Raw genomic sequence first — 20,737 nt, 5'->3', positions numbered from 1 at the left:
GATGTAAAGAATGCTTTCCTCAATGGTGATCTTGAAGAGGAAATCTACATGGAGCCTCCACCGGGTTTTACTGAGAAGTTTGGATCCAAAGTATGTAGACTTAAAAGATCATTATATGGTCTAAAGCAGTCACCTAGAGCCTGGTTTGAAAGGTTTACAAAGTTTGTGAAGAGCCAGGGCTATAGTCAAGGACAAGCAGATCATACTCTCTTTACAAAAGCCTCCACTAAAGACAAGCTCTCGGTTTTAATCGTTTATGTAGATGATATAATTCTGACAGGAGATGATACAGAAGAAATGAGCCGATTAAAGCAATGTTTAGCTAAGGAGTTTGAGATAAAGGATTTGGGGCAATTAAGATATTTCTTGGGAATGGAAATTGCAAGATCAAAAGAAGGTATAGTGGTATCACAAAGAAAGTATACCTTGGATCTCTTGAAAGAAACTGGTATGAGTGGGTGTAAGCCAGCTGATACTCCAATTGAAGCAAATGTGAAGCTTGGAGAAGTGAAAGGAGGAGTTCATGTGAATGCTGGCAGATATCAAAGGTTAGTTGGGAAGTTGATTTATTTGTCTCATACTCGACCTGATATAGCTTTTGCTGTAAGTATGGTAAGTCAATTTATGCATTCTCCTTGTGAGGAACATTTTGAAGCTATGTTTCGAATTCTTCGTTATTTGAAAGCAACTCCGGGGAAAGGTCTGTTTTTTGGTAAAAATCAGCAAAGAGGAATTGAAGTTTATACCGATACAGATTGGGCAGGTTCAATCACTGACAGAAGATCAACATCCGGATACTGCACTTTTATATGGGGTAATCTAGTTACTTGGAGGAGCAAAAAGCAAAGTGTTGTTGCTAGAAGTAGTGCAGAAGCTGAATTTCGTTCAATGGCTCAAGGAGTGTGTGAAGTACTTTGGTTAAAACGGGTTCTAGAAGAACTTAAACAGCCATTTAGTCTCCCTATGAGGCTGTACTGTGATAATAAATCAGCTATTAGTATAGCCCATAATCCGGTGTTACATGACAGGACAAAGCATGTTGAGATTGATAGACATTTTATAAAAGAGAAGCTTGACGAAGGGATAATTTGTACTCCTTTTGTTCCCACTGTGAAGCAGCTTGCAGATGTCTTCACCAAGAGCTTGATGAGACAGCCATTTGAACTTCAAGTTAGCAAGTTGGGCATGATTGATATCTTTGCGCCAACTTGAGGGGGAGTGTCGATAATTTAGGGATTCTTAGCTATTTTCTTGTTATTTGAATAAAATAGGAAAATACCATAAATCAGGAAAGTAGATACACTCTGATTTTATGGTCCTAAAAATTAGCCCTAGAATTGCTCTCTAGTTTTCCTATTTATTTCTACCGATCACTGTGTTTTGTAGAATAATAATAAGGAAAAGTTCTATAGCTTTGCCTCTCTGTTTTTTCCTTTTTGACTACAGGGAGAATTTCATCAAACTCCCTCAAGGTTTAGCCAAAATACAGGCAGACTTCACAAATAAAACACATCACTGTCAACTCCTGTTATAAGTTTGGTAGAATTTCATCAAACCTCCCTTGAGGTTTAACCAAAATACAGGCAGACTCCCCAGATCAAGTTTTTTGACATAAACATCCCTTGCAAGGGAGGTTTTGAGATATCATGAAACTGACCATTTCAGATAAATTTCAGGGAAGAATTATGGTACTTAAAAAATAAATTAAAAATGGGGAAAAGAATCTCAAATAATTAAAGTCATCCAGTGTTTTGGCTTTACCTAAGGAAGTCAATGAAATTTAAACTAAAATTCATTCTATAATTCAATATTTATGTTAACCAGTGTTTTAAAATAAAAAATCACATTAAATATTAACCATTGTTTTGGTAAGAAATTCTAACGTTATGTGATTTTCCCAACCACATAAATATGTCCAACAGTAAACATGCTTTTTCAATTTCTAAAATGCAGACCATATACTAAAAATTCAAAATTCGTTGATAAGCTTTTGTTGCCATGGTTACAACCGGATATACCTAAGAATGTAGTAACCATTGTCGAAAACTCGTTACCAAAAAATATCTAGAATTCCAAATATGATCCTCAAAAAAAAATAATAATGATAATAATAATAACAATAACAACAACAACAACATAACTAGCATTTGGAGGCTCTTTTGTTTTATTATTTTCAGAAACAATTTCTTGAGGAACCTATTGAACTGTATTACAAAGCTTAGAAAAAATAGAACAAAACCTGCACAGCCGCTGCAGTTTCCAATGCTATGGTCTGACTGACTGCCGTATTGCTTTCAAAAAATTTAACGATTTCGTCAATGGAGTCCTTCAAATACTGATCAAACACGTAATCAGCAAACATAAAAAACGTAAACTTAAAGCCCAAAATAGCACCAGGCCAAGAGCATGACAGAAGAAGCATACGGTCATGTAACATGGGGAAGCTTTAGCAACCATGCTCCAGTCCACTTTTACATCAAAAGGTTTGTAGCAGAACACTCCGACTAAAGACTCGAAAGCCACTGCACTCTGCATAGATTCAGATAAGAATTTGAGATATCAAAAGGAGTATTGTAGTTGTACAATGCAATGAGATTTTGAAGTAAACCAAACCAAGAATCAGACCTCAGCAAGAAGACCATTTGGCGATGATAACCGATATGACCCCAATTTCACGTCAAAGACTTTTGTCTCGGGATAAAGCTTAATGGAGCAGTCAAGGCCTTCACATGATAACTCAGCAAGACATTCCAAAGACCCATCTACAAGCTTTGAAGCATTATGTCTCACGTGAATCTCCAAGGCGGTATGAAGAACGTCCAACTTCTCATTAATAATCAACGATTGCTCATCATCACTTTCCTTGTATCCTATGATTTTATTTAACTGTTCCCAGTCTTCCTCACTGAACTTAAATGGTTCGCTTTCATCTTTAAAGGATTGATTATTCCTGGAAATGATAAAATAAATAGCAAATCATATAAACTCTGAAGCATCACAAAATAACAAATAAATGACAGATAAATGGAAAAGGGGGGAAAAAAGTCATTCTCTTAGTGAAGCTGTTCACCATCCAAATGACCACCAAGATTGCTTGGTTTTCTGCTTCTTCAAGTGACTTTCAGATTCCAACGTCTGCTCAACAAACTTGTGAGCCAACATCCTGCACAAATCAAATTGCAGAAGTACATAAACAATCTAGTAAAAGGTAATATCTCCACATATTACTTGCTCTCATAACATGAAATCGGAACTTAAAAAAAAATTAACAAAAAGAGAGCATTGCCATTCTTTCCAATGCAATCAACTAAAAAAATTAAAAAAAGAAAATGGATTATTTTATAAGCAGCCAGAAAACCCAAAAATTCTTCTTTCACTTTCTTGCCATGTAACCCATATATGACTAACACCATACCCTTCCGCAATATCAGCCCTTTCTAAACCAGCAATACCCACTACCATACAATTGCGCATGCAATAATTTCAATGAATTATGAGATACAAAAGGCAAGAAAACTCCAATAATATTCTATACTTACTATTATAAAGAATCAAAATAGAAATATTAATACTGTATATTGCAAGACTAATGTCATCAGTCCATCTTTAGAATGAGCAACTAATATAGCAGTTGCTTATTTAACAGTTACATACATACAGAAAGTAATACCTCCACTGCAGTATGAGCTCAATATCAAGTCCACGATCAAGTTCCTCAAGTTCTTCATTGTCATCAACTACCGCCCGACTGATGTCAGATTTAAGCAGCTTGGCATACAATGATATATATCTCTTGCGTAATCTTGCATACCTAAGTACTTGCTCCCACGACAATTTCCCACTGCCAAAATCAATTTGCATACCAAAAGGAGAAACATGCACGGTTAAATTGAATACAGGAATATTTACCAGTTCCCCAAGTTCCAACCCACCCACAAGCCCAAGCACAAAAGGAAGTATTAATAAAGAAATAGACATTAGAAAACAGAAAAGAGAAAGAGAAAAATTTCTTCTTCATGTGAGAGAGAAAGAAAGATACAAACTCCTAAAGAAACAGCCATGGATATCTATAGGTAAATGCTTTCTGGAAATCCACAAATTGGCAAATCAATCATGCTAACAATGTGAGAGAACTCCTACCCATTGATATGGCTTCATTCTTTCAATAGATAATTCATCAAAGAGCCAAGAGACAGACCTCAAACACACAGGATACACGAGATAATCTAGATAACTTGCAACAACACCGGCAGCATAAAGCGGAGGAAAATAAAGGAGGACATGGTAATGCGGATGATTAAACTTATAGAAGGCACACAAAGTTAATTCTGCCAGGGTTTTAATTACCCACGTATCAGGTAACAGTAGGAGACGTCCATTTCTTTCACCCCTAATGTCCACTCACACCCCAAAGGTTAATTTGTGGTATTCAAGGTTATTAATAATGTTGCTTTAGCCATATCCTTTATACCGCAAGAATGTTCAAACAATAAAATGTGATAAAGGCCAAATAATAGAACATAGTTGCCGTAACATGTCATCCATCGTCTCTGCTACAACAAAAGCAGAAAAGACAAAAGAAAATATTCAATAATAATAAAGTTAACCAATATTCAGTAAAAGCCATGACATGAAGATTTAAAAACTGCATGTCTGTGGATTTTACGTGCCAAGTACAGGAGCAATCAGAAAGTAATAAAAGTAAGTACACTTTCAAAGAGTTACTTTTGTAACTGCTTAGCATCGGCATTTGAATGCCAAGCCACTCCCCTACATATGTGTTAAACATCACCCAAGCTTCTTTCTAACATTGCAACCAAAATGAATAATGTAACGGAAAAAAATTGGAAAGAGATTAAAAAAAAAAAGTTAACTTCTTAAACTACCTTGCTTTCTTCATCTGGTCAGAAACAGCTTTGAAAGCATACTTCCACCAAGACCTAGGATCAGATTTCACTGAGACAGGCGGACGATAATGGGCATATTTCAACCGTTGATTAAAGGCAGCAAAATTATCAGCTAATTTGAGAATATCACGGTAACCATTCTGCGAATATATAGATATATTAAACCTAATTAAAACCATTTGGAAATCCTCTCTCTCAGAATTAAAGGTTAAAAAATCAAAGTATACCTTTGATAAACAAAGTGTCACGTCATCCAAGTTCACTGCTGCCTTTTGTAGAGGCTGAGCACTATCAACAGAGTCATTTGGCCGCAGCTTTGTGTACTTTGCATTCCCAGTCACAGGTTGCAGAATGTAAGAATGGGATTTTACAAGATGATCAGCTGGTTTACCATCTTTTGTACCAAATCTGAAAACCTGAAGCACAAAAGGACCATTGCGAGTAAACTTAGGAGACAAGAAGAATAAAAGTAAACAAAAAATTGAATTAGGGTGACAGAGGTACATAATATAATTCATTGTATTATAAAGGATAAATAAGACCACACCTGAACCCACTCGGAAGGAAGCAAATCCTCCCATGGCTTGTCCAAATTCCATGGGATTATATCAGAATCTAGATAAAGGGCAAGTCGGTCAAGTTCCACAGACTGAAATAACGGAATAAGCATTAACAACAGAAGGTGAGAACAAAAGTAGTTGGAGAATCTGGTAAATTTGGAAACTCTTAAAATTGAAATGTATTAAGTCAATGAAAAGTATCCCATGGTGTAGCCACTAGATAAAGTTGAAGAATGAACAAAAACTGTAACCTTCTGAATGCGGTCTAGTGCACCCCCAGTAACAAAAGTTTCCTTCCCACTATCATCAACTGTCACAGCTGAGAGTTTCTCCAAGGTTACACCAGCAGCAAATGGGTGCCCAAGGTTGCTACAAAAAGAAGTCATATTAAGTCTCAAACAAAAGTTGCTAGGTGATTAGGAAATCAAGCCTGGGTGTCTTCATTACCTCTCCAGATCCTCATATCTGATATGGATATTTGAAACTGAAAGCTTCAAGTTACCAATTATTGTGTTGATAAGGGATCCCAACCATGACTTATTCTTCAAAACAATGAAAAAAAGGCACATCAAAACAAAGTATAGAAATTACAATATATTTCTGAGAATGGAGATAAGGGAAGTGGGAAGACCCAAAACTCATAGTAATTTAATTTTCATGTGACTATAAAATATTCCAAAGTCAATGACACATTTCTTATTGCTAGACTGCTATCCTCGTTGACTTCTGGCCTGCACTCTTGTATTTTTCGTTCTTTCGAGTAAAATCCCATTTCTTATAAGAATAATAAAAGGGGGAAAAGAAGAAATTCATTTTTGAACAAAGAAAAACAGTCAATTATTAATGCAATAGAAGCGAACCACTAAATATAAGGACAAGAAAAGAACTTAAAATTTGGAGTCATGGAACCCTGCCTCAGGACTAAAATCAGGTACCACATGAAGGGTCTATAATCTGAACAGATAAATATATACTGTACTAAAGATGTAAAGTGTTTTTTTCCCTCTCTTCTAATAAATTTAAACAATAAGAAAATTTATGTAGCCACAGCAAATACATGTCCAAAAGAATTATGTTACCCATACCACTTCCGATTTCAACTGTTGTACCCTCTCCAACATTCGCATTTCCATTTCCTATCACGAAAGGAATAGAAAAGCACAAAATCATTTTATTATAAACAAATTCTACTTGATGCTTCCAACAAGTTATACAAGGTTCACCCTGTCTTACCCGTACACGGCTTTTCTTCGCTTCTTGGACAGCATCCTCGCTACATCCTTCAACTTGAGTTTCAGGTTCAGCTAGTAAAAAAATCCGATCCAAATGAACCAAAACTGGATCTTGGCCTAGCCTGCTCCATGGAACCTGAAATAGAAATATATCACAAAGAAATACTCGTGGAATAAGTAACCAATATGAAATACAGCATTCACGCAGAATTCAGCATAATTTGGGGGGGGGGGGGGGGGGGTAGCAATTGGTGACAAAAAGATCAGGGCCAACCTTAAGTTTAACTGATCCAAGAAATCCTGCCTTAACTCTTACGGGCAACTTTAATGCATTAAGGGCCTCTGGCTTCAGCTGCATATTCGTAAGCTCTACATCGCCTGTATTACATTTCAGAGGAAAAAAGAAAAAGGATAAATAACTACGAGAACACAAAGACTAGCAATATTTCTAAAACTAATATTCTCGTCATATCAGAATCCTAAATACACATACTACAGCAATGGTCCTAAACTCAATCATTTTATAGCTACAACGTGGAATTTACTTGCATCCACTACCACAATTAAATCGTCTTTCGAGAACTGAATTAGCATATTAGTACATTTTACAGCGAATCCTCAACAATGATGAAACTGTTCCATTGAAGTTTCACCAGACCATAACAAGTAAATAAATTAAAAATTAAACTGAAACAACCACACGATACATTAGTATCAATTCTTTGTACTGGTTGCTATTTCACAACTAAAACAATGGTTAAGTTCATTGCAATTGGCACAGACTTGTTTTAAACAGGAAAAGTGCAAGAAGGAAATAGAATCATTTTAACACTTCAAGAAATAGTTCAATTACAACTCTAGGTATGAAATGAAACCGAACTTTATAAGCAAATTACAAGAGAAAAGAGAGGAAAAAAAATTGACGGACCTTGCCAGACGCTGATCTTGAGAGCTTCTTTATTAAGACCTATCACATAATTCCCCAAGTACCTCTGTAACAAATTCGCTACTTGATCCTCCAACATCTTAAAATTCCTTTCTTGATTCTTCAATTTAAACGAGTTATCGAAATAAGCTGATCGCCGATATCAAGATTGAAGGGCGGGAGAAAGAGAATTTGCTTTTTGTGCATATTTTTCAATTTAGAGAGAGAAAGAGAGGGTTAGAAAAATGAAGAGAGGGAGAGTGAGGTATGATTGCTAATTAGAGAACACGCGAGCTTTCCCTACGAACACGCTAGGCTTCTTGAACTAGAAGCTACAGAAGAGAGAGTTATTTGCTGCGGTTGTGCTTATGTTGGCTGAACTACATAACAGGAATCTTTTTGTATTGGTTTTTTGTTTTCAGTTGACGCAATGGATACTTTAAAAAAAAAAGAGAATGAAAAACACATTCAAAATTACATTTTTTTAATCTAAATTTTTCGAATATCTTTTAAAGATTTGTAAAATTATATAAAAATAAACAAAAGTTACTTCTATATTTCTCAACTATAATGTTTTTTTTTTTCCATTTGATGAATATACGTTTAAAAGTTTAAATGGTTGTAAAAGGATATTTATCAAAATCATTTAGGCTGCTTACTGAGTATTTTTGCCACGAACTTGGATCATGAGACCTATTTCTATGTCTAAATAATGGCGATTAACAATTTTGTAAGTTATTTCAGCTGCTTCTAAGTGAAATTAGAGTATTTTAGGACTGAAAAATGATTCGGAAATAATTGTATTAATTATAAGGTTGTTATTTTTCAAATTTATTTTTATTATACTCACTCTTTTCAGGAAGATAATCTAATGGTAGATGTTTTTACCAACATAGGTTAGGTTAAGTCGTTCAAATTTCATATAGTTTGAGTTGATGCTCTTCTATTATAAATCCAAAATATTTTTTTGAGAATAACATGGTATCTTAAATCATAAATTTAAGTTTAGGTGAGGAATTCTATCGCTGCTATTCTTTTTTATTTATTTACTTTTCTTTTTTCAGGAGCTAAGCCTCTTTGCTCTTATCATTTACTTTTTGTCATTCTTAATAAATTGTTTCCTTCCTTAAAAAAAAAAAAGTAAATAAATAAACAGTTGGTAAGTTGGATGGGATATGGACATACGGTGGTGTTTGTAGGGAATTGTTACCCATTATCCAGCTTTTGCTGACAAGGCATCAACTTGTTTGCAAATTGCAAAAGTGTTATTATCTTAAGGCGGTTGATGGGATGACGTGGCACTTGGGACGATCAGTGTTCAAATGAAGAGCTGGAGCCTGACGAGTTGTGCAAATAGGGATGACAAAAATTCTCACGGAGACGGGTATTTTTGAGGATTTTTCTCATTCGGAGAGGGTATGAGGATAATTTTATACTTAATTTTTTATTCAGGCAGGGGACGGAAAAATTTTTTTACCTAATTTCTTATTCGGGGAGGGGACGGGGATGAGGTGGAATCCCCATCCCCTACCCATTTCCCCATTTTAATTTTTAATTTTATTTTAATTTTTTAAAATTACTAGTAAATAAATAATAAAATTTAAATTATAAAATTATAAATATTGGTAAAAATAAAAAATATCAAAATATTTATATTATTAAACTTTTAGGCCTAATTAACTAATTAAAGTTCTAAATTTTTATTTAGGACATTAAAAAGACCGAATAAATTCTATTAGCCAAATATTTTTTTTAATTTTAATATTCTTTAAATATTTTAAACTTAAATCTATTTTTTATTTATTTTTAGATGTTATAATTGCCCACAGCGAATCACAATTTTAATATATAATCTAATATAATATTTGCTTTTGATTTGCTCCGATTTAACTATTGTGTTGTAAAGGGAATAGTCCATATTTATAAAGTGCCCACGCCACCATTAAAAAAGTTAATTTTGAATCTAAATTCGATTTTATTTCTAACAATTTTGTATTAAACTATTAATTTGTTCATGATAGTTTGTAAAAGAAGTTTGTATTCATTGCATGTTACGTTACTTACTAATTTAATGTATGTGACTTTTGTAATAGATATTAATGTAAGATATATTTCGAACTTTACTTTTATTTGAATTTTTTATTTTAATATGATTAACTCAAAATTGAAAAAAAATGTATTAATTATTCAGGGATCGGGGATCCCCTGTTATTATTCGAGGAGGGGATGGGGATTCTCTTAAGTAATTCTGACGGGGACGGGGAGGGAACGGGGACATACGCAAAATATCGAGGATGGGTACGGGGAGATCGGTCCCCTCCCCTCCCCTCCCCATTGCCATCCCTACGTGCAAGTGCATACTGAAGATCATGTGTCGACACACGGCTTAAATCACGGCAAGGCTAACCATTGTCCAACCGCGTTTCCCTTGGACTGCAAGCCAGCGCATGCCACGTTTCAATTTTCAGCGTCAAGAAGGTAACAGTTTTTGTTACCTTGCCACGTGCAATAAATATTACGTGTAATATTCTGCTTATTCAGATCCGAAGAATTCATGAGAGCTTATTTTTATAAATAATTGCCTGATGATGTTATTTGTCAAATAACAAAACAATAAATTTATTGTTAAATATTACTCCTGTTATAATTATAATATAGTACATATACATATACATGTACCCATACACTCATATATATGTATATGTTTATTATATACATATATAATATTTAAATATTTATATACAAAATTGGTCGGGTGTATTATATTTAAATATTTAATTCTGTAAGTAATGTTTAAAAGTACTTTTTACATAATTATGAAATTGACGCGAAATTATAGTTTAATATATATATATATATGTGTGTGTGTGTGTGTGTGTGTGTGTGTGTGTATGTGTATGGGCGCGCGCTAAAATTGACACAATTTTTAAAAAAGACTGAGTTTAAATTACAATTTTTAAATGGGAGTCTCTAAGTTACATTTAATGTAACATACACAACCCATCTTAACCGGATAAATTGTGGTCTCATAATTTTATGTGGTTGAAATGAATTGTGTAAGTTACATTGAATGTAACTTAACACTTGACTTTTTAAATTAGTTTCTTTACTTTCATAAAAGTATGACCCTGATTTAAATTTTTTTTTTTTAAATCGTCAGATCTACAGATCGTATTCGTGCACTCTAATCCGCATCATAGAAATTTACCGGGCAATAACTCGGGAATGTGTGACTGTGAGGACTTGAATGCTCGGTACCATGTGTAATCCTTTGACACTTTCTAGCAGCGCACTTTTGTATCAACATACTTATTTCTACTAGGCTTTCTGAAACTCGTCAAGTTGATGTTATTCAATTTTGCCTTATGGTCAACCAAAAACATTTCATACATATTGATACAGAATCATATACCTTGTTCAACTTGATTCAACACATAGTTTCAATCACGAATTGATTTGGACAAGAACAAAGGGTAGACACAGATAACAGTTGAAAATTAAGGCTTGGTAACCATCATAGAAAACAAAAAAAGAGAGGAGGAAAAAAAAGTCATTTTTTTTTTCTTGTTTTGTTAATATTTCAAGCTTTTTTAAATTTTTTATTTCTGTCAATAGAGAGATATCATTAAGTTTTTATTCGGAGATGAAAAAGTGAGGTTAATTTCGGAATAAAACGGTATTTCTTAAAGAAGTTAGTGGAGTACCAATAGCACTAATTTTTCCTTTTTTTCTTAACACCGGCTTTCTTTAAGAAGAAGTTCGAATAGCTTAGCAATCTTGTCCCAAATGCTTCTTTTAAGTTGTTGAATGTTGATAATAAGCAAGCCATACTGACACATACAACAATAGCCAATAGCTCAAAATTTCCAATCTCCTTTAAAGCTCTACACAGAAATTAATATTCTGATCATAGGTGAATACCAAAATTCCATATTAATTTCGCTTATAAGAAGAGCAATTGATAAAGAATATTTATTTTATAACTAGAAGCTTATACTAAACAATGGCTATATGGAAACTGAAACACACAAATGTTCCAAAGAAACTTATATAGCAGTGGTACAAGTAGCAAAACAACTAAAGTGCTTCCTACGTGCATCAATTTTGTTCATTCTGAGCCGTTCTCGCATCTCTCGATGCTTTGCCCATGCCTCTAACTCAGCTATGTTTGCATTTGCTTCGTCTATTTGTTGCATCTTTGCTATGCAATTCTCTTCAACAAACCTTGTCGCCTCCTCAATTATCCTCCGCAAATTTCCAATGGCCTCTGCCTGATCATGACGGTAGTTTGTAACAGTCCTCTGCAAGTTTTCAATAGCCTCATTCTCATCGGTTTGATAAATTTCCTCTTAGGCGTTCATTCCCCATCACGATCTCTTTAAACAGCTCGAATATTTCATCCCGGTTTATGTTATCGACATTCTTCCTTTGGGCAGCTTCCATTATCCACGATATAAGTTTTCTGCTAAAACATATTTTAGAATGTTAGCATGTTTTACCATTTTTATATGCAAATGGCACAATGATAATCCTTCCTAGACATGAATAGCATGTTCGCAAGTACTGTACTTTTTCCCCCCCTCCTGAATGAATACTAACTTCTAATCATGTTTACGCTAATGGATCATTTGGAAACCGTGATCTCCATTTAAGTTTACTTTTTCACAAGAATCATTGAAACTTAATATATTCATATTTTATGCATGGCCAACCAAAGGCAAGTTTCTACTCAAGGAGTTTTAGAATGCAATGGTAAGTACTGGAGGTTTGTACAATTGAAGAAAGTGCCTCCAAGAGCAGAAGGGCAGATGCGAAGCTCTTTAGCTATGAGAGGCTGGCTAGGAGAGGGCTGATTGGAAAATTTCTTTTTCTGAGGACTAACAACTTTTTAAAATCTCTTTTTAGTAAAATAAGTAACGTTAATATTAGCTTTTAACACAACTTTTTATCATCTCCATAAAATTAATAATGTTCATGTTAAATAATTCTGTATTTGTAATTTACTGTGATCTTTTTCTTGTAAAAATGCTATTTAATTTATAATGCAAAAATGGGGTTTTATAAAGATATTGAACGGTGACAGCCCACAACAATAGCATAATAAAACACCATTTTTGCGTAATAAAACAGATTTCGGCCGTAAGGCATTACAGCCCACAAAAGAAAGAAATAAGGAGAAACTCTTGGTATGTGAGTAATGCGACTCTGTGCAAGTGTAAAGAGTAAAATAGGGTTATTAATTATTATAAGCTAAACTTCTCACAAGCTAAGGAAGGTGAAAGCAAGTAGCAAATTAAGCTTGAAACTAAGATTCAGGCTATAATGAAAAACATATCTTTGAAACTTGTTTACTACTCAATTTCTTATTCCTAAATGAAATATATAATAACTCTAGTTGAACCCCTAAAATTCTTATACAACCCCTCTTTTATAAATGGCTAAATGCACAATTTTAACCTCAATTAAAAATATCAAATTAAACCCAAATCATCCTTCTATCGTAAAATAGGGTTATTAATTATAGGTTTTGGAATTTTGAAAATTCTCAAAAGAGCAAGAGATTAACAATTTAGTTTTAAGCTTTAATGTGATTTTAGTAGTGTATACTGTATATTAATTGATATCATGAGCACTTTCTGGTGATTATTTTGGAAACTTTTACAAAGTAAAAGTTATATCTGTCAATAATTCTCATTAACAGTGTGCGTGAAAGTATGAAATTAATTTCGCAAACTGTAATAAGAGATTATGGGTTTTTGTTGACAAATAAGAATGTTGAGTTATTTGTGGAATTAAAATGCATGTATTTAAGAGTAGTATAATTTTTAAATATTTTTAAAAGAGGGATTTTATAAAGAGTTTAGAGAGAGATGCCAACAACACCACTCAAGTATAAAATACTAAATAGGCAACTATCTTTGAAACCATAAAAGAAACTTGAATATTTTTTTAATTTTAAAAACGTTTATACTGTTATAACCTTTATTTAAGAGTAGTATAATTTTTAAATATTTTTAAAAGAGGGATTTTATAAAGAGTTTAGAGAGAGATGCCAACAACACCACTCAAGTATAAAATACTAAATAGGCAACTATCTTTGAAACCATAAAAGAAACTTGAATATTTTTTTAATTTTAAAAACGTTTATACTGTTATAACCTTTATTTGGGGGGGGGGGGGGGAGATTTATAACAAAGAATTTGAAATTTTAAAAGCTAAAAATTAACTTCATTCTCAGTTTCGAGGTCCTATAAGGTCGTTCTTTGATTAGGCAATGGAGGCTAATCAATTTGTTACACTTTGTTAGGTGGAAAACATAAGGGAAAATGTCTTAGAAAGATTTTCTTTCAGAAAAAGCTATCTTTGATGAAATATTTTTAGTGCTACACTCAGTATGATTCTAATTGAGTAGTTCTTAATTCTTTGAATAGGTCTTGGTGGCTAATACTATGTAACATCTTTGTTAAATAAAAGATCTTATAAAGATTAAATTTAATAATTAGCTCTCCTTTTCTTAGTTAAAAATGTATTTTTACTTGTAAATATAAATGACAAGGTAACATATACATTAAACTCAAAACAAAAATAAACAGCACCAACTAAGTAGTAACATAACATGGATATATAATTAATTGATGAATCTTCATTACTCGGCTTTTGATGTAGCCATCCATTCCTCTGACACATCTATTGTTGTCTCCACTTTTCTAATGTGTTTCACCTTAGTTGTCTCATTCTCTTCAAGAACCCTTCTCTTATCCTCAATTGTCCTCTCCAAGTTTTCAAGAGCATTTTTTTCACTCGATTTAAAGCCTTCAATTTGGTTCACAATCTTTCTATACTGCTCAACTATTTTCCTCACCTCCAAGATACCAACTAGGTAGGAACATAACATAGATATATAGTTAATTGATGAATCTTCATTATGCCACTTATATATATATATATATATATATATATATATATATATATATATATATATATATAATTATATGAGACTATTACTTAGACTACGATTCATATTACATGAGATTACTATTGACATTACATCAGACTACTACTGATAAATTTACAATTAGGTAATTACTGAGACTACTTTATACTAAATCTTATATCATATATAGTACTGCCAATTTTTAATATTTAAGAGACGTTTACTTCTCTCTAATATTTGAGGGATGCCTACTCTACTCATACTTCGATTAAATTTTATGTAGCACTGTCCATATTTTAATCTCATATAACACGACCTAGATTTTAATCTTCTTTAATATTCGAGAGATGTTTACTCAATTCACCCAGATTTTTACCCTCTTTAATATCCAAGAAACTTCTATGCCACTCACATTTTAATTAAATCTCATATAGTATTGTTAGATTTTTATCTTGTATTACACTACCTAGATTTTTTCCCCTCTAATATTTTAGGGATGTCTACTCTTGTAGATTTTTACCATCTCTAATATTCGAGTATAGCGCTACTATTTCCCCCGACTCAAACCCCGAAAGTCCCACAAAAACGATGTCGTTTTGTTTTGATCTTGAAATTTTTTAATTTCAACGCCAGTGCTATGTCGAGCAATCTGTTTCAATCCAAACGACGTTGTTCTCCTTCAGTCCTTCTCAAAGCACACGACGTCGTTCTCGTTCAATCTGTTTCAAAGCTCGACACAGCATCGTCTCCAATCTGTTTCAAAGCACATAACGACGTTCTCCTTCAATATGTTTCAAACGAGTGCGAGTATATGCTTTGTCTTTCGATTTCCTTTCAACCAAAGCACTCAAGTTATAAAACTCTAAGTATAAAACTCCTAAATTGTAAAACCCCAACTGGTTCCTCAAAGTTGAGTATAGAACCCCAAATTGCAAAACCCCGACTAGTTTTTTAAAGTTAGTTTTAATGTGTACGTGGGCTTTGGCATAAGGTAATGTATTGGTTCCTCAACATTTACTTTATTTAAATCTTGAGCTGGTTCGTGGTCTCTGGCTCGCATGATGGCTCACATATTCATGAAATGATAATCCTTACGTGAATGAGACTACCGTCACAAGGATAAATAAAATGAATTGTAATTGAAATGTCAACTTAAGTTTAATAAATAACATAATTTTACAAAAGGAAACAAAAAACAAAAGCATTTGAAAGCCAATGAAGTTTAAAGTATGTCTATAAGAGGAACACCTACTCCACTTAGACGTCCACTCACATTTTCAAATGAAGAAGACAACTTTCTTTCAATTATACCTATAAGACGGATGTCTTATCTATTCTACTCACAATGTCTACTCATAATATCTACTCACATTTTTAGAAGACTGCTTTCTCTTAATTATATCAATAAGAAATATGTCAAATCCGCTTTGACGTCTACTCATATTTTGAAATGAAGAAAACTAATTTCACTCAATTATATCCATAAGAGGGATGTCGACTCCACTCATACGTCTACTTTACTCAGAACGTCTACTAACATTTTGAAAAGTTGAAAACCAAAACTGATAAGCGATAACTCTTATGTCACAACTATATGATTCAAAACTTACTTCGCACATAATTAATAATTATGAGATATTAAAATATAAATATCAAATTATAGAGCTATAAATACAGGTATGACACTCTATTTGTACAAATAACTATGTTTGGATACTTACATTAATGGAACCAGAAAACTTCAGTTTATTAATGACATCTAGCCAGACATTAACGAATTTGTAAAAGATCATGAAATGAAATAACACATCTCTATCTTCAACTTATAATCATTAATTCTTTAGTACAATGCAAGAGAACATATGCAACTAAATTTAAAGACGGTAGTAGATTAAAGGACTTAATATTATTTTTATTTTCTAGTGTTGTAGCTCCAAAATTAATCACAAGAACGAGTGTTGAAATTAATTTAATAATAATCCTCTAATGACATTGCAACATCAAAAATTTAATAATCAGCTCTCTTTTTTTTTAATTAAAAGTGCATTTTTACTTTTAAATATAACATGACAAGGTAACATATATATTAAACTCAAAACAAAAACAAACAACACCAATTAGGTAGGAACATAACATAAATATATAATTAATTGATGAATCTTCATTACTCGGCTTCTGATGTAGTCATTCGTTCCTCTAACACATCTATTGTTGTCTCCACTTTTCCAATGTGTTTCACCTTCGCTGTCTTATTCTCTTGAAAAACCATTCTCTTATCCTTAGTTATCCTCTCCAAGTTTTCAAGAGCATTTTCCTCACTAAGTTTAAAGCCTTTAATTTGGTTCACAATTTTTCTATATTGCTCAACTATTTTCCTCACATACAAGATGTCATCATCCTTTCTATTGTCCTCCTTAAGTTTTCAAGAGCATTTTCCTCACTAGGTTTAAAGCCTTCAATTTGGTTCACAATTTTTCTATACTGCTCAACTATTTTCCTCACCTCCAAGATACCAACTAAATATGAACATAACATATATATATATAATTAATTGATAAATCTTCATTACTCAGCTTCTGATAAAATCATTCGTTCCTCTAACACATCTATTGTTGTCTCCACTTTTCTAATATGTTTCACCTGAGCTGCCTCATTCTCTTCAAGAAACATTTTCTTATCATTAGTTTTTCTCTCCAAGTTTTCAAGAACATTTTTCCCATCAGGCTTAAAACCTTCAACTTAGTTCATAATATTTCTATACTGCTCAATTATGTTCCTTACCTCCAAGATACCATCGTCCTTCTTATTGGGAGCATCTACTTTTATTCTCTCTTTCGGTGGATCCATAATGTTAAAACTGAAATACACAAAAGAATTATGGAAGCAGATAGTCTGAGAGTTCTTGTAAATTTATAGTTAAAATTAAAATTTTAATGGGACCTATCATCTTTTCTAGGTAAAACATGCATTTATAATTCACTCAAATCATGTCATGTTAGTGATCTATCTATTGAGCCAAACATTATATGTTAACGATAAATATTCATCAAATGATAATCATTATGTAAACGAGACTACCCTCAAGAATAAATAAAATGAATTATAATTGAAATGTCAAATTAAGTTTAATTAATAACATAATTTTACGGAAGGAAACCAAAAACTCAGACGTCCACTCAAATTTTCAAACAAAAAAGACAACTTTCACTTAATTATATCTATAAGACGGATGTCTTGTCTACCCTACTCACAATGTCTACTCATAATGTCTACTCACAATTTAGAAGACTGGTTTTACTTAATTATGTCTATAAGAAAAATGTCTACTCCGCCTAGACGTTCACTCATATTTTGAAATAAAAAAACTGATTTCACTCAATTATATCCATAAGAGGGATGTCTACTCCACTCAGACGTCTACTTTACTCACAACGTCCACTAACATTTTAAAAAGTTGAAAACCAAAGCTGATAAGCAATAACTCATATGTCACAACTCTATGATTCAAAACTTACTTCACGCATAATTAATAATTATGAGATATTAAAATACGAATATCAAATTATGGAGCTATAAATACAAGTATGACACTCTATTTGTACAAATGACTACATTTGCATATTTACATTAACGGAACTAGAAAACTTCAGTTTATTAATGACATCTAGCCAGACACCAAAAAATTTGTAAAAGATCATGAAATGAAATAACACATTTCTATCTTCAACTTATAATCATTAATTCCTTAGTGCAATGCAAGAAAACATATCCAACTAAATTCAAAGACAGTAGTAGATCAAAGGAGTTAATAGTATTTTTATTTTTTAGTCTTATAGCTCCAAAATTAATCACAGAGAACGAGCGTTGAAATTAATTTAATAATAATCCTCTAATGTTATTACAAAAGAAAAAATTTAATAATTAGTTTTCATTTTCTTAGTTAAAAATGTATTTTTACTTGTAAATATAACATAACACATCTATTGTTGTCTCCACTTTTCCAATGTGTTTCACCTTAGCTATCTCATTCTCTTCAAGAACCATTCCCTTATCCTCAATTGTCCTCTCCAAGTTTTGAAGAGTATTTTTCTCACTAGGTTTAAAGCATTAAATTTGGTTCACAATCTTTTTATACTGCTCAACTATTTTCCTCACCTCCAAGATATCAACTAGGTAGGAACATAACATAAATATATAATTAATTGATGAATCTTTATTAATCGGCTTCTAATACAGCCATCCGTTCCTCTAATACATCTATTGTTGTCTCCATTTTTCCAAAATGTTTCACATTAGCTGCCTCATTCTCTTCAAAAACCATTCTCTTATCCTCAATTGTCCTCTTCAATTTTTCAGAAGCATTTTCCTCACTAGGTTTAAAGCTTTAAATTTAGTTCACAATTTTTCTATATTGCTCAACTATTTTTCTCACCTCCAAGATACTATCATCCTTTCTATTTGGAGCTTCAACTTTTATTTTCTCTTTCGGTGGATCCATGATGTTAAAACTGAAATACACAAAGGAATTATAGAAGCAGGGAGTATAAGAATTTATAGTTAATATTCTTGAAAAAAAGATGAATGAAAATTTTGATGGGACCCATCATCTTTGCTAGACATACATTTATAATTCACTCAAATCATGTCCTATTAGTGACCTATCTATCGAGCCAAATATTATACGTTAATAATACTTATTCATAAAATGATAATTCCTATATGAATGAGACTACCTTTACAAGGATAAATAAAATAAATTATAATTGAAATGTCAACTTAAGTTTAATAAATAACATAATTTTACAAAAGGAAATAAAAAAACAAAAGTATTTGAAAGTCTATAAAAGGAACACTTACTCCACTTAGACGTTCACTCATATTTTCAAACGAAGAAGACAACTTTCTTTCAATTATATCTATAAGACGGATGTACTGTCTATTCTACTCACAATGTCTACTCATAATATCTACTCACATTTTTAAAAGACTGATTTTACTTAATTATGTCGATAAGAAAAACGTCTACTCCGTTTAGACGTCCACTTATATTTTGAAATAAAGAAAACTGATTTTACTCAATTATATTCATAAGAAGAATGTTTACTCCACTCAGACGTCCACTTTACTCACAACGTCCACTAACATTTCGAAAAGTTGAAAACCAAAGCTGATAAGCGATAACCATATATCACAACTCCATAATTCAAAACTTACTTCATGCATAATTAATAATTATGAAATATTAAAATATGAATATCAAATTATGGAACTATAAATACAAGTATGACACTCTATTTGTACAAAATAACTACATTTGCATACTTACATTAACGGAAATAATGTACTTCATTTTATTAATGACATCTAGCCATACACCAAAAAATTTGTAAAAGATCATGAAACGAAATAACACATTTCTATCTTCAACTTATAATCATTAATTTCTTAGTGCAATGCAAGAAAATGTATGCAACTAAATTTAAAAACAGTAGTAGATTAAAAGACTTAATACTATTTTTATTTTCTAGTGTTCTAGCTCCAAAATTAATCACAAGAACGAGTGTTGAAATTATTTTAATAATAATTCTCTAATGACATTACAACTTCAAAAATTTAATAATCAACTCTCTTTTTCTTAGTTAAAAGTGCATTTTTACTTGTAAATATAACATGACAAGGTAACATATACATTAAACTAAAAAAAACAAAACAAACAACACTAATTAGGTAGGAACATAACATGGATATATAATTAATTGATGAATCTTCCTTACTCGGCTTCTTATGCAGCCATCCGCTCCTCTAACACATCTATTGTTATCTCTACTTTTCCAATGTGTTTCACTTTGGCTTTCTCATTTTCTTCAGGAACTATTCTCTTATCCTCAATTGTCCTCTTCAAGTTTTCAAGAGCATTTTCCTCACTAAGTTTAAAGCCTTCAATTTGGTTCACAATCTTTCTATACTGCTCAACTATTTTCCTTACATCCAAGATGTCATCGTCCTTCCTATTGTCCTTAATTGTCCTCCTTAAGTTTTCAAGAGCATTTTCCTCACTAGTTTTAAAGCCTTCAATTTGGTTCACAATCTTTCCATACTGCTCAATTATTTTTCTCACCTCCAAGATACCAACTAAGTAGGAACATAACATGGATATATAATTAATTAATGAATCTTGA

At 32.3% G+C, this 20,737-nt stretch overlaps 1 protein-coding gene across 1 annotated transcript in view; it reads right to left on the bottom strand.

Annotated features, from left to right (window-relative positions):
• Positions 1–7,940, bottom strand: part of LOC102618522 (uncharacterized) — a 39,946-nt gene extending 32,006 nt beyond the window's left edge. The window contains exons 1-14 of the mRNA XM_006476990.4: positions 7,628–7,940; positions 6,974–7,077; positions 6,701–6,835; positions 6,553–6,603; positions 5,915–6,009; positions 5,719–5,836; positions 5,455–5,556; positions 5,135–5,323; positions 4,887–5,047; positions 3,671–3,841; positions 3,071–3,163; positions 2,626–2,950; positions 2,425–2,529; positions 2,240–2,335 (exon numbers count right to left, since the gene is read on the bottom strand). Coding sequence (XP_006477053.2) covers positions 2,240–2,335; positions 2,425–2,529; positions 2,626–2,950; positions 3,071–3,163; positions 3,671–3,841; positions 4,887–5,047; positions 5,135–5,323; positions 5,455–5,556; positions 5,719–5,836; positions 5,915–6,009; positions 6,553–6,603; positions 6,701–6,835; positions 6,974–7,077; positions 7,628–7,724 — 1,842 coding nt within the window. The 5' untranslated portion in view covers positions 7,725–7,940. The remainder of the gene's footprint in view (positions 1–2,239; positions 2,336–2,424; positions 2,530–2,625; positions 2,951–3,070; positions 3,164–3,670; positions 3,842–4,886; positions 5,048–5,134; positions 5,324–5,454; positions 5,557–5,718; positions 5,837–5,914; positions 6,010–6,552; positions 6,604–6,700; positions 6,836–6,973; positions 7,078–7,627) is intronic.
• Positions 7,941–20,737: the final 12,797 nt, after the last annotated feature.

The sequence above is a fragment of the Citrus sinensis genome, chromosome 3, assembly GCF_022201045.2.
Source record: "Citrus sinensis cultivar Valencia sweet orange chromosome 3, DVS_A1.0, whole genome shotgun sequence".
NCBI lineage: Eukaryota > Viridiplantae > Streptophyta > Magnoliopsida > Sapindales > Rutaceae > Citrus > Citrus sinensis.
Note: the sequence above shows the minus strand (reverse complement) of the source record. Positions and strands in the feature narration are given on the sequence as shown.